The following is an 11,752-nucleotide window of genomic DNA, read 5'->3' as shown; positions in this document are numbered from 1 at the left end:
CTGCCCGTTCCCGCCGCCATCTTCCCCGCCCGGCCCGAGGGAGGCGGGGCGGAGCGGCGCGCAAAGCCCGCCGGGAGGCTCACGCGCGCGCCCCCTCCGCCGTCCCCGAGCGCGCCGGCGGCGGGGGCGGGGTCCACAGCGCTGAGGCCCCGCCCCCTCTGCGCCACGGCGGGCTCTGATTGGCGGCCGGGCGAGCGCGGGTTCTCATTGGCGGAGCGGGCGGGCGGCGAGGTTTGAAACCCCAACAGTAGGTACTGGGCGGCCGCGAGGTGGGCGCGAGGCGGCGGCGGAGCAGCGGGAGCGGGCCGCTGAGAGGCCGGGTCTGTGTGGGAAGCGGAGGCCGCACCGCGGCTCCGTAGGGATACCCCGACGGGAAGGGGGGAGCGGTGGCGGCCGCCATTTCGTGCGTGTGTGGAGAGCCGGTGCGGCAGTCCGTCCGTGTGCGGGTAGGGCCCCCGCGCGATGGTCTCTGGGGTTGGCGTTGTCCGGGGCGGCCTCAGGGGGTGCCGTGTGGTGGGTTGGATACGGGTGGGGCTTAGGGGGGGGTCCCATGTGGTGTGGGGGGATGTGATGGTGTCTGCGCACGGAGGGGTTCAGCGCGGATGGTCCGTTTGTGTAAGTGTGGTCGGTGGGGGTGTGTGCGTTTGCAGCTGCCCCCCGCGTGTGTGTGCGTAGGGAGGCTTCTCGGGGGCAGTTTATGCTTATTTTTGTGAGCAATGGGTGGATATGGTAGTGGTGGCAGGCTGTAGTGGGGTGTATGTGTGGGGAGTGGAGCTGGGACTCCTGGCAGACTGTTCTAACATTGCCCTGTCCTCACTGTGCCCCTTTATCTCCAGGAGCTGTGTGACACACCATGGCAAAAGCACTTGCCTCACCAGGATTGTTCTCAGATGAAGATGTTGCAGCCTCCCCTGTTCTCGAATCCACAGCGACAGGGTTTGGGCCTGATGTGCGCAAGGACCTGCTGTCGGAGTTCTCTGCCATCTCTCCCAATATGGAGGGATCCCAGCAGGTGAGGTTGGAGCTCTTCTGTCACAAACAGGGCAGTGTTTTGAGTTGACTGCTGTGTTTCTTTACAAAGGTATTGTGATGCAGAGCCAACAGAAGCCCTTCAGAAGAAGCTAGAATAAAACATTGCATTGAGGGGAGCAGTTCTTGTTATGAGCAGTGTACTATGAAGGGCACAGTCAGTAATTGCCTCTTAACACAATGCCTCTTTGTGTGGCACTTAGTCTGGAGACTGGCTTTGGTGTCAAAGGCTTCAGGTTGTTGGTCTGATTCACTACATAAACTAAAAGGAATGCTGGTGTCCCTGGAAATGCCTAAGAAAGCTTCTGGCATTGCTTGGAATTTTGGGGTCAGAGAAGTGTCCATTAGTTACTGAGCACAAGTCAAGGTAGTGTGTGTTCCAGTTGTGGTTGCTGTTAGTGTTCTGATGAATGGTTGTGTATTGCCTTTCTGGCTCCCATGTTTAACTTGTGCTAATTTTGCAGGCTGTAGCTGAAGACAATGATGGAAAACTAAAGGTGTATCTGAGAGTTCGACCCCTGAAACCTACAGAATTGGAAAAAGGGGAAGACCAGGTGAGACACTGAATGAAGTTGTCTCTGAGATAGTTGCCTGTGTGCCTGCTGGAAGATGCTGCTATCCTTTGCTGTCTGTGCTATGGCCTCTTGAAGGCCATTGTGATGATGGAGTTTTACTTATTCTTTAGGGCTGTGTCTGCATTGAGAATTCGGAGACCCTTCTTCTCAAAGCCCCGAAGGACTCCTTCACCATGCGGAGCACAGAACGCGGAGTGGGACAAGCAGCACACAGATTCTCTTTCACCCAGGTAGGTAGCTGGGACAAACAATCCATCTGGAAGTTTTTCAAGCTTAAACAAGCCTTACATCTTTAAAAGCTGGCTTACTAATACCCACTGATTCCAATGCACTGTGTGAGCTATGTAGTACCGTACAATCCTTTCAAGTAAAATTCTTCTGTTGCTGTTTCCTTAGTTCTTCTTTTTTTTAAGCTGATCCTGGCAACTTTTTCAGCAGCAAATGCCAAACTCTTGTTTTATTCATGAAGCTCTAAACACACTAGAGACTGTAGGATATCAGAGGTTAATGGATTAAGCAAGTGAACAGCTTGCTTTTGTAGAGGACTTGGACTGGACTTACTGGTGGCTCTGTTGCTTATGATGTGGGGGTAGTGGAAGGAACACAGGACTACTACGTAGTATGGCTTGAATGACCATCAGTAGTTAAAAGATAGGAAAGATCTACATGAGGCCACTTCTCAAGTGTCTTGTTTGCAGATCTTTGGACCAGAAGTGGGACAGAAATCGTTCTTTGATGAGACAATGAAGCAGGTAGTAAAGGATGTACTGAATGGACAGAACTGGCTGGTTTACACCTATGGCATCACCAATTCAGGGAAGACTCACACTATTCAGGGTAAGGAAAGCACTAGGGGTTAGTAGCCTATGGAGGGAATTGGCTGCTGCTACCTGTGAATCCTCAGCTTGCTGCTGTTGTTCTTGCTTCAGGCAGCAACAAAGATGGGGGGATTCTGCCTCGCTCCTTAGCGGTCATCTTCAACAGCGTGGGGGACCAGCTGTACCAAGCCATGGATCTGAAGCCTTCCTTCTCCAGTGAGGTGATCTGGCTGGACAGCAGGCAGGTGCGGCAGGAAGAGGTCAAGAAGCAGACCATGCTGCGAGGGGGTCAGTGGGAGGTAAGCATGTGGCTTCTTGGAGGTTTAACAATAACAGGGGAAAGATGGTGCCCTACTACATGCTCATGTTTCCTTCCAGGAGGAGCTGTTAACACCAATGAAGAGGAGTCATAGTGCCGAATCTCAGCTCCACGCCACCACCAGTGGCAGTTTTGACAGTGGAGTTGCTGGCCTCTCTTCATCTAGCCAACTCACCAACCATTCAGACATCAGTCAGGCAGAAGGTATGTCTGGAAGCCTGCTGTGTACTACCTGCTGCTTGTTCGAGGATGGGGGGAGAAAGGGCAACAGCTATTTAGATGCTGCTTTGTGGGTAAGGGAGTAAAGGTGCTGTAGTCTCACAACTTTCCCTTTGAAAGATACGAATGTTGAGGCTGAAGATCTCTGTGGGGAGCTGGGAGGCAGGGTGCTGAAGGGCTGTGTTGCACTGAGCACTTGTGCTCAGACTTTCAAATCTAGGAACCACTAGCTGATTAGGTATCCAGAAGCATGGACTGACTGAGGTAACAAGGACTAACAACGGGGAGCGTTCCTATTTGTAACATTCTATATATAAAAAGTCCTTACACGAAGGAGGATGCTCTCAAAGGAAACCTCAGGCTGTCTGACTCAGGCTGGCTTGAGTGTAGGTCCAAATGGAAGGAGGTATATAGAATAGATTTGAGTCTGGGGTAGTGCACCTGCTGAAGCGATACCTCAGTCTACAGCTGAACCATACAGGTTGGACCTGTGAAAAGCTGCAATCATAACTTTTCTTTTCTCTATCTTTTCCCCAGATCTGGGCCCTCGCTGGGCTGACTTGGATCGTATTTCACTCACCAACACAGGAGATGTGCAGTTCTCCATCTGGGTCTCCTTCTTTGAGATTTACAATGAGTTTATCTATGACTTGTTAGAACAAGCTCCACCTGGTCAGAACCGCAAGAGGCAGACACTGCGGCTCTGTGAAGACCAGACTGGCAACCCCTATGTGAAAGGTAGATTTCCTTGAAAGATGTTTTTAGTGGCCTGCTAGGTGGATCATACCTGAAGGAGACTTGAGGTGGGATGGGTGGCTTAGCAGTGATGTGTTGGAGAGCATGATGTCCTGTATGGACCCTCAGAGGTCTCTGACTGGATTATGGGATGTTAAGTTTGTTGATGTCAAGGAAATGTAATGGTGAGATAATTATTTTTCTGCCGGTCTCCTAACTGCCTTGCCCAATGTGCGCCTGCTTTTCCAGATCTGAACTGGATCAATGTCTGTGATGCTGATGAGGCCTGGAAACTTCTCAAACTGGGTCGGAAAAATCAGAGTTTTGCTACCACCCAGATGAATCAGAACTCCAGTCGCAGGTCTGAAGGAGGAGAGGGATTGCTTAGGCAGAACTACAATTCTGAAGGGCTTTTAAAGGTTGCATTTCCCTTTTAAAATATCTGCATGTTTCTTTACAGTCACAGTGTCTTCTCCATTCGGATTCTGCACTTGCAAAGAGGTGGCAGTGAAGTTGTTCCAAAAATCAGCGAGTAAGTTTTATTCTCTCTAGGATTTGGGATTGTTCTCTGTGGGCTCAACTTTTGTCTTGTTGTGGCTATGGGAAGTATCTTGATGAAGGTACTGTTGAATGTACTTGGAAGGACTAAATGTTGCCACTCTTAAGACTTGGAACTCAGTTGTTCCAAAAATCAGCGAGTAAGTTTTATCCTCTCTAGGATTTGGGGTTGTTCTCTGTGGGCTCAACTTTTCTGTCTTGTTGTGGGTATGGGAAGTATCTTGATGAAGATATTGTTGAAAGTACTTGGAAGGAGTAAATGTTCCTACTCTTAAGACTTGGAACTCCCTGAGGAGTTTGTGAGGAGAACTGCAAAGTACAACTTGATGTAGTTCTCAGGCTTTTTGAGTGAAGGTAAATATAAGCAACTCTGCCCTTGCAGCAGGGCTGATTTAAGTGCTGCTGATGCCTGTTCCAGGAATGTGGTTATCTCAAAATAGGTTGGCTCGATACCTGGGAAGTGGCTTTCCCAAGGACTGATAAAGGATTGTTGAACTTAACACTGCAAAGCTCATGTTAGTGTTATCTTGTGTAACACCTACATTTAGGGTAGACCTTTCTGTTCAGCAACAGTCCATACACCCCAAAAGAGCCTTCTGTGCCCGTATGCAGAAGGTGGGAGGGTGAGCAGGGTAGGTGATCCCAGGGTGTGGGAGTTGTAAACCTGGATAGAACAGGACAAACCTAGTGGGTCATGTGAGTATTGCCTGTGTGTTCTTCAGGTTATCCCTGTGTGACCTTGCTGGGTCAGAGCGCTGCAAAGCCCAGAAAAGCGGGGACCGAATGAAAGAAGCAAGTAACATCAATACCTCCCTCCACACACTGGGTCGCTGCATCGCTGCCCTGCGCCAGAACCAGCAGTCCAAGTGAGTACCCAGAACTTCATAGGGAGTGTGTGGGGAGACTGTCTGACCTTCCCACGGGCTCACTCTTGTCTCTCCCCACAGAGTGAAGCAGACTGTGGTTCCCTTCCGGGACAGCAAGCTAACGCGTGTGTTCCAGGGTTTCTTCACTGGCCGTGGGCGCTCTTGCATGATTGTCAACATTAATCAGTGTGCATCTACATATGATGAAACTCTTCATGTAGCCAAGTTCTCAGCCATTGCCAGCCAGGTAAGTAGCACATGCTGGGATCATAGCATGCTCAGGGTACATCAGAATGGGCCCTTTCCATCACAAGACGGGGGGAATTCTTGAAAGCCTTCCCTGTGCTTCTCCAGTGAATTATTAGCTTTAAAGTTATCTCCAGATTCTGCTAAATTGGAAGGATTGATAGGTTGCAGAGAAGTACTATGTTTAAAGACTACAACTTCCAGTCTTTGTGGACTAGTACTGATGGCTTTTTCCTCTACAGCTTGTTCAGGTGCCTCCCTCAAAGCTGAGACTTCCATCCATCCAATCAATCATCAAAGAGCACAGCAGGCGAACCAGCCAGGGTCTAGAGGCAGCCGCAAAGGAAGAAACGGAATCAGAAGAGGAAAGTGAGGATGAAGCAGATGTCACCATGTATGAGAAGGAGGTGGGTTGTGACTTCTTTTGCAGCCTTTATGGATAAAGGGACAAGAACATGACTGTTAGCTTTAGCCTGGAAGTGTGGCTGGAGCTCAGCACTGGACCAAGAGATGACAGATCTTCAGAAGGATATAGGACCCAGGAAATTGGGAATCCATGAGGAAGCCATTCCACAGTTGGTCTAAATCTGAAAGCTGAATCAAATTCCACTTTGTCATCTATGGTACAGGGACAGTAAGAGCTTGGGTGCAGATCTATAATCCCTACTCTACCAGGGAAATCTAGCAGAAAACATAGAAAACAAATGGCTAAATCAATTGAGGAAAAACAATCCAACTTCCTAGATACTCAAAGTGGCTAGCTGGAATAGCTGAAAGATGAAGATGGAAGCTCTATACCTATAGAGACTTGAGTTGTAATGCGTCAAGGTAGCAAATGCAGGTGCAGCCTTGGGCAGTGCAGTAGGGGAAGCTGCTCTGGAGACAGCTCCATCTGGAGTGCAACATTCAAGCCATCTCATGGGGGAGGAACTAAGCAATCCTGGCAACTTCTTTTTCCAAGTGACTAAAAGAATCTAAACCTAGATTGCCTCAGCCTACTGATATGGCATCAGCTAGCTGCTGCTAGCTCTGAATTCCCTTGTGAAGTGTGTGTGCAATGGAGTTTGTGTCCTTGCAGGATTTGTTGCGTGTAGTGGAAGCTGCACGAGAGCTGCTGGTGCAAGAGCGGCGGGACAAGCTGCAGCTAGAAATGCGTCTCCGTGAGGAGATCTGCAATGAGATGTGGGAGCACATGCAACAGAAGGAGCAGTGGTGCAGGTACAGCTTACGCTGATCTCTCTCTGTTCAGGGTGAGCTGCAGTACCAAGAACTGCTGGACCCTGACACGTAGGTGTTTGCTCTCTTTGTAGCCAGTATGTGGACTCTCAGGAGCAGATCTTGGAGGAACTGTATGAGAATAAACTGAATAACCTGAAGGAGTCACTAACCGACTATTACCAGGAGGAGATCCAGGTTTGTTCAGGGCAATGGAATGACATCAGGAAAGTGGCAGTGGGTTGGGAGCAGGGCTCAGGGTACTTGAGTCCAGGAAAGTGGCTTATTTTCTTCCTCTCAGTTTCCAATTTCTCTTTTTGTCGTATTTTTTTTGTGATGATATTTAATAGTGTGATCTGCAATTTTTGCTTCTTGTCTACTGCTTTATGTAACTCACTAGCCTTTCTAATTTTCAGCCTTTAATCTAGAAGATAACGTGCAGCCATTCCGACTCCTGTATTTGTTCAGCATGATTCTCTCCTCTTTTACTCTTTTCACTAGTGGCTTGCTTTGCACTCTTCAGATTAACACAAGTTATGTGAATTTCTCTTCTTTAGTTATGATGATGGGTATAGGCCTTTTCATGCTATGGCATTTGAATAGCCTCTGGCACTTGTTGCAGACCTCTGAGAAGATGCCAACTTCCAAAAAATTTCTTCTTTATAGAGGCTGGGGAAAAAAGTGGTTTAGGCTCCCAGGAAATAGGTTCACTGTTTTCAGTTAAAAGACACTAAAGGCTGGGTCCAACATGTGAAATGTGTGAAGAGAGAGTCTCTTGGAAGACAGACATTGAAAGTTTAAGAAAAGCTGTGTTAAGAAAATCTTGTTTGAATATTTGAACAAACTTGCTTTTTTAAGGAGCGTGATGAGAAGATCGAGGAGCTCCAAGTTGCTCTGCAGGAGGCAAAACAAAAATTGGAGAACCTGGATACTAAGCAAAAGGGGCAAGACTCGGGGCAAGGCTTGCGTCGATCCAAGCGAGTGGCCACCTCCTGCACTCTGCAGCAGGAACTGGCAGACACTAAAGCCAAACTGGAGCAATGTCAAATGGAGTTAAACACTGCAAATGCAGGTAAGGCACTGATGCTGTACTGGCTCTTAACTCTATCCGAGCAATCCTTGCAGAGGGTTAGTGATACTTTTTTCATTTTTTTCAGTAGGATACACTGGACTCAGACATCCTGAAACAACAATTCTAGAGTTGTAGATGATGGGAGTAATGTGCTGGGTGGACAGGGTTTCACTTCATTTTCATGTGAAAATGGACTTTAGGGCAGCATCCATCTTCCTGTTCAAATCCTAAAATCCCTTTGTGTAACTGAAAGGAAGCAGCCTGGAATGTTTGTGCATGCCTGCACAAACTCAAAGCTTTTCTTGATTTGCCTGTGGCAGCTTGTCTTGAGGGAAGTCCTGACTTCAGAAAAACTAGAAGCTTATGACTGCATTGTTGCTCACTGCTTTTTGTCTTTTCCTAGAGTTGTGCAAGTACCAGAAATTACTGGAGCCGCCTCCCTCTGCCAAACCCATTACTATGGATGTAGACAGGAAGCTGGAGGATGGACAAAAGGTAACTCCAGCTCTGTGTTATAGAAAGGAATGTTTGCAGGGCAAAATAGTTGTCAGTTTAAACAGTGTTTGGAACTGCTGTCTCCAGGTTGTTAAACAAATGGTTCAAGTTGAAATGGCTCTGTTGAAAACAAACTTAGAGATGTGGAAGGTGTTGGTCTCTATGATTCCAGTGTGCCTCACTCAGAGGGGATCCTCCTGTAGTACTGCATGTCTGCATGACTCTAGAATGGCTTTGTTTGCAGAGCAATGTCAAAGCAAGCTGTTGGACTAAATCTCTCTCTCCTGTAGAATGTCAGATTGCTGCGTTCAGAACTACAAAAACTTGGGGAGTCTCTTCAGTCTGCAGAGAGGGCGTGCTGCCACAGTACAAGTGCAGGGAAACTTCGAGAAGCCCTCTGTACCTGTGATGACATTCTGACTAGACAGGTAACTTGTCTGTTTTGTTGTGGGTTGCAGGGGGATTCAGTCTATGCAATTGGCCTTCATCATCAGAATAACCTAAGATCTTGCAGCTGCAAATAAAAATGACTTACTCTCTAGATGCCTATCCTCTATTACATTAAGGGAGACATATTGCTAATTTTTTCAGTGGCTGAGTCAGACTGCATATGTAACACTCCAAAGGAGACCCAAACTGTTCCTGTGCATTTAACTGAAAGCCTGCACCTAAAGTAGGAGAATTCAGAGTTCTCATTTCCTTATCCACTTTGCTCTATCACAGTTGCTATGGCAGTCTGTTTGCAGCACGATGGATTCAGCTTTTTCCTAGCATTACTGTCCCTATTTTGTTATTGAATCGCTACACTTGACAGCAGAAGTTGTTATGCGTGGCCTTATTTAACGCACCAGTTAGTGAATTTTGGCAAAGGCCGTTTATTCTTTTCAGTTCACAGTAACCAGGGAGCTAGGCAACTCATCATATCTTTTTATATATATGTTGCCTTCCCTTTCTCAGGACCAAACGCTGGCAGAACTACAGAACAACATGATGCTGGTGAAGCTCGACCTGCGGAAGAAAGCAGCTTGTATTGCTGAGCAGTACCACACTGTGCAGAAGCTCCAGGCGGCTCCACCATCTACCTTAAAGAAACGGTTCTGTGCCAACAGGGAAAACCTACAACCTAATCAACCTCCTGGTAAAAAGCCCTTCCTGCACAACCTTCTGTCATGTTCAGCCAGTCGTCCTGCTGCTGGCAGAGGGTGGCAACTACGTTCAGTTGCTCAGTGACTTTTCACAGAGATCCCTGCTCCACTATTACTGGGAACAGGTGTCGAATCCAATATAAAGGCATCTATTTTTCTTTGTGTGCTTGTTTATTGTTACGGTAGCTGCTTGAGAGCTTATGTAAACATTTTTGGATATGTATGGTTAAACTTTTAATTGATACCAAAGTCAACAAAATGACCTTTTGTGATTTAAACAATACAACGAGGAAACTCTTTAAATATAAAATAAAGCAGATGACAAAGTTGTTTAACATCTTCAACTATGTTGGCACATAATTAAAAATAAGTTCGCAAGATTCTCCTCAAAAGGTATTTTCCCTTCCTTGAATTATAATCCTTTATTAAAGTATACTCGTTCTAGGTCACGTCTGTTCTCCTGGATCTTGGCTTGCAGTTCAGGCTCCAAGCGTGTTACAGACATAGAACTAAGCAAAAGAAACAGTAAAATGGTTACATATAACAAGCACTTGAATGTAAAATAAGATGGACAATGCATCCAGTCAAACTTCCTGGATTGTGAAAAGAGTTTTTAGAGTTCTTTTTTAGCTTCTTGTGAAGGAATCGTGCTCACAGACAGGGGCAAATGAATCCTTGCTTAAAAGACCAGTAAGCCTACCCAGTCACGAATAGTTGTTGCTACTACCATGAGGGTAGGAATTAATCTGCTAGGTGACTGAAACAGCTGCAATTTCTTAAATACCCTTTCAGGTCTAATTTTCCTGTGATATATTTTAGCTGTGGCTAAACTAAAGACCTGTACCACACTTGCTATGCCAGTTTGTAAAGTCATCTCCAGGTAGCCTAGTGACACTCATTTACTACAACTCTCTACTCCGTGTCAGGCAGGGAAACAGTGTCACAGCTGCTTTGTTGTACTCAAATTATTGCATTGGATGAGAATTAGGTATTGTTTTCTGGAAGTCAAAAGCTACTTTAGTTGCTCAATATTTAATATTTTAACGGATTCAGCTCCAGCTTGCATTGTTTAAGCTACACTTGGCAGCTTGTCAAGTTCAGACAACCACTAACACTATGAGGAGGGTAGCTTTGTTGAATTTAAGCCTGTGTTCATACTACATACTGAAAATTTAGCTGACTCTGTACATAAACCCATCCAGGTTTCATTATAATTTAAGCTACAATGATTGTTTCTAAGACTGCTTGCAGTACAGAGCTATCTGTGTATTGATGACAAATTCTTTCTGGAAAAATATTAATAGTCAAGTGCTGTTCTGTATAACCAGAGGTGTTTCCAGCTGAAAATAAAATGGGATCTGACTGTATCTAATGAAGCCATAACATTACTGGACATGAATGTATTGTTTGTACCATGTTAGCCTTTTTAATGAATCATTTCTGTGATTCTTAACGCTGTATTATCAAACTTAAACTTTTCAGCTTGAAATAGCATGGTTCAACTACTCACCTAAACCTCTTGTTCACTATTCTTCTGGAGCTGCATCTCAAGCTGCTAGGAGTTTGTAAACTATTGTATATTGCTGACAAGTAACATGGTTATTGCTTTTTTGAATATTCTCATGTTTATCACATTTGTTATATGGGAATGATGACTGTATGCTCCAGGAGGCAACGACCACTTGTTTCTGTCTTTTTGCAGCAGCTTGCATCTGGGAGTGTAACATTAAAGTAAGAATCATGTAACAGGAATACATACCTCTTTTGAGGAAACAGCGCACAACACAGGGGTGTTGCAAACACGAGACTAGAGGAGACAAAAATGGGTTGACAATATTAGGGTGCTAAAAGAAAATTCAAAGCCCTTAGGCATAGTCTTCCCAGCAGAAAGCTTTTTATTTTTGTATACAGTGAGGTAAAGTTCCATGAAGTGCTATGTAACCTCTCTTTCTCACTGCATTATACCTTATGAAATCATTTACCTACTATGTAGTACTAAATGCATTATTACCATGCTTGCAAATGTATATAAAATTATCATTTGATGTTACTTCAGTGTTTTGCATTGGTGTGTATGACAACAAAGTGCTAGACAACAGCAGCTGAAACTCCATTAACCAAGTGTTTCAAGAATTCATCAACCTACAGGATTAGATACTGATTATTCTTTATGGAGGTAGCAGCCAAAGCATCTCTTCTAATCAAGCTGCTACATGCCTTTTTTTGCCACTCCCTTTCTTTCTCCCTCCCTCTGCTTTTCTTGGCAGCTTTTTCATTACTAACAGCTGCTACTTTTTTTTTAATATGGTATTATCAGTTACAGATACGAAAGTGAAGTAACTCCTGTAGCTTCACTAACTCTCTCAACTTTCTTTTTCTTTAAACAAAGTGCAAATATTGCTACCTCCTCCAAAAAAACCTGCAACTCTCATAAAATAGCAGACATAATTTAAAGAAGTC

At 45.6% G+C, this 11,752-nt stretch overlaps 3 protein-coding genes across 16 annotated transcripts in view; 1 reads left to right on the top strand and 2 right to left on the bottom strand.

Annotated features, from left to right (window-relative positions):
• Positions 1 to 82, bottom strand: part of BRD8 (bromodomain containing 8) — a 16,375-nt gene extending 16,293 nt beyond the window's left edge. For 3 of the 10 annotated variants that reach the window (XM_014948163.1, XM_014948164.1, XM_014948160.1), the window contains exon 1: positions 2 to 77. In XM_014948163.1, coding sequence (XP_014803649.1) covers positions 2 to 20 — 19 coding nt within the window. In that variant the 5' untranslated portion in view covers positions 21 to 77. Of the gene's footprint in view, position 1 lies in introns of all 10 variants that reach the window. The other 7 variants (XR_001412708.1, XM_014948155.1, XM_014948158.1 and 4 more) reach the window with 6 other exon arrangements.
• Positions 83 to 246: 164 nt separating this feature from the next.
• On the top strand, positions 247 to 11,342 carry KIF20A (kinesin family member 20A). The gene is made up of 19 exons (XM_014947899.1): positions 247 to 446; positions 837 to 1,012; positions 1,494 to 1,583; positions 1,715 to 1,834; positions 2,303 to 2,441; positions 2,534 to 2,721; positions 2,801 to 2,945; positions 3,498 to 3,698; positions 3,945 to 4,056; positions 4,156 to 4,227; positions 4,976 to 5,119; positions 5,201 to 5,366; positions 5,608 to 5,772; positions 6,444 to 6,583; positions 6,676 to 6,778; positions 7,439 to 7,652; positions 8,056 to 8,147; positions 8,438 to 8,575; positions 9,105 to 11,342. The coding sequence occupies exons 2-19, from the start codon at positions 854 to 856 to the stop codon at positions 9,375 to 9,377; spliced, it is 2,661 nt and encodes an 886-aa protein (XP_014803385.1). The 5' UTR covers positions 247 to 446; positions 837 to 853; the 3' UTR covers positions 9,378 to 11,342.
• Positions 9,445 to 11,752, bottom strand: part of SFXN1 (sideroflexin 1) — a 41,153-nt gene continuing 38,845 nt past the window's right edge. For 3 of the 5 annotated variants that reach the window (XM_014947903.1, XM_014947904.1, XM_014947902.1), the window contains one exon: positions 9,445 to 11,099. In XM_014947903.1, the coding sequence (XP_014803389.1) occupies positions 10,931 to 11,099 (169 nt within the window). In that variant the 3' untranslated portion in view covers positions 9,445 to 10,930. The remainder of the gene's footprint in view (positions 11,100 to 11,752) is intronic. The other 2 variants (XM_014947905.1, XR_001412683.1) reach the window with 2 other exon arrangements.

This window comes from Calidris pugnax, unplaced genomic scaffold, assembly GCF_001431845.1.
Source record: "Calidris pugnax isolate Ruff unplaced genomic scaffold, ASM143184v1 scaffold27, whole genome shotgun sequence".
NCBI classification, from domain to species: Eukaryota; Metazoa; Chordata; class Aves; order Charadriiformes; family Scolopacidae; genus Calidris; species Calidris pugnax.
This window is presented reverse-complemented; position numbering and strand designations above follow the sequence as displayed.

What these genes read in the sequence shown, in the direction of transcription:
- KIF20A (XM_014947899.1), top strand. Translation starts at nt 854, where the DNA reads ATGGCAAAAGCACTTGCCTCACCAGGATTGTTCTCAGATGAAGATGTT. An exon ending in GAAGACTCACACTATTCAGG is followed by an intron (nt 2,442 to 2,533) that starts GTAAGGAAAGCA and finishes TTCTTGCTTCAG; the next exon opens with GCAGCAACAAAGATGGGGGG. An exon ending in GTTAAACACTGCAAATGCAG is followed by an intron (nt 7,653 to 8,055) that starts GTAAGGCACTGA and finishes GTCTTTTCCTAG; the next exon opens with AGTTGTGCAAGTACCAGAAA.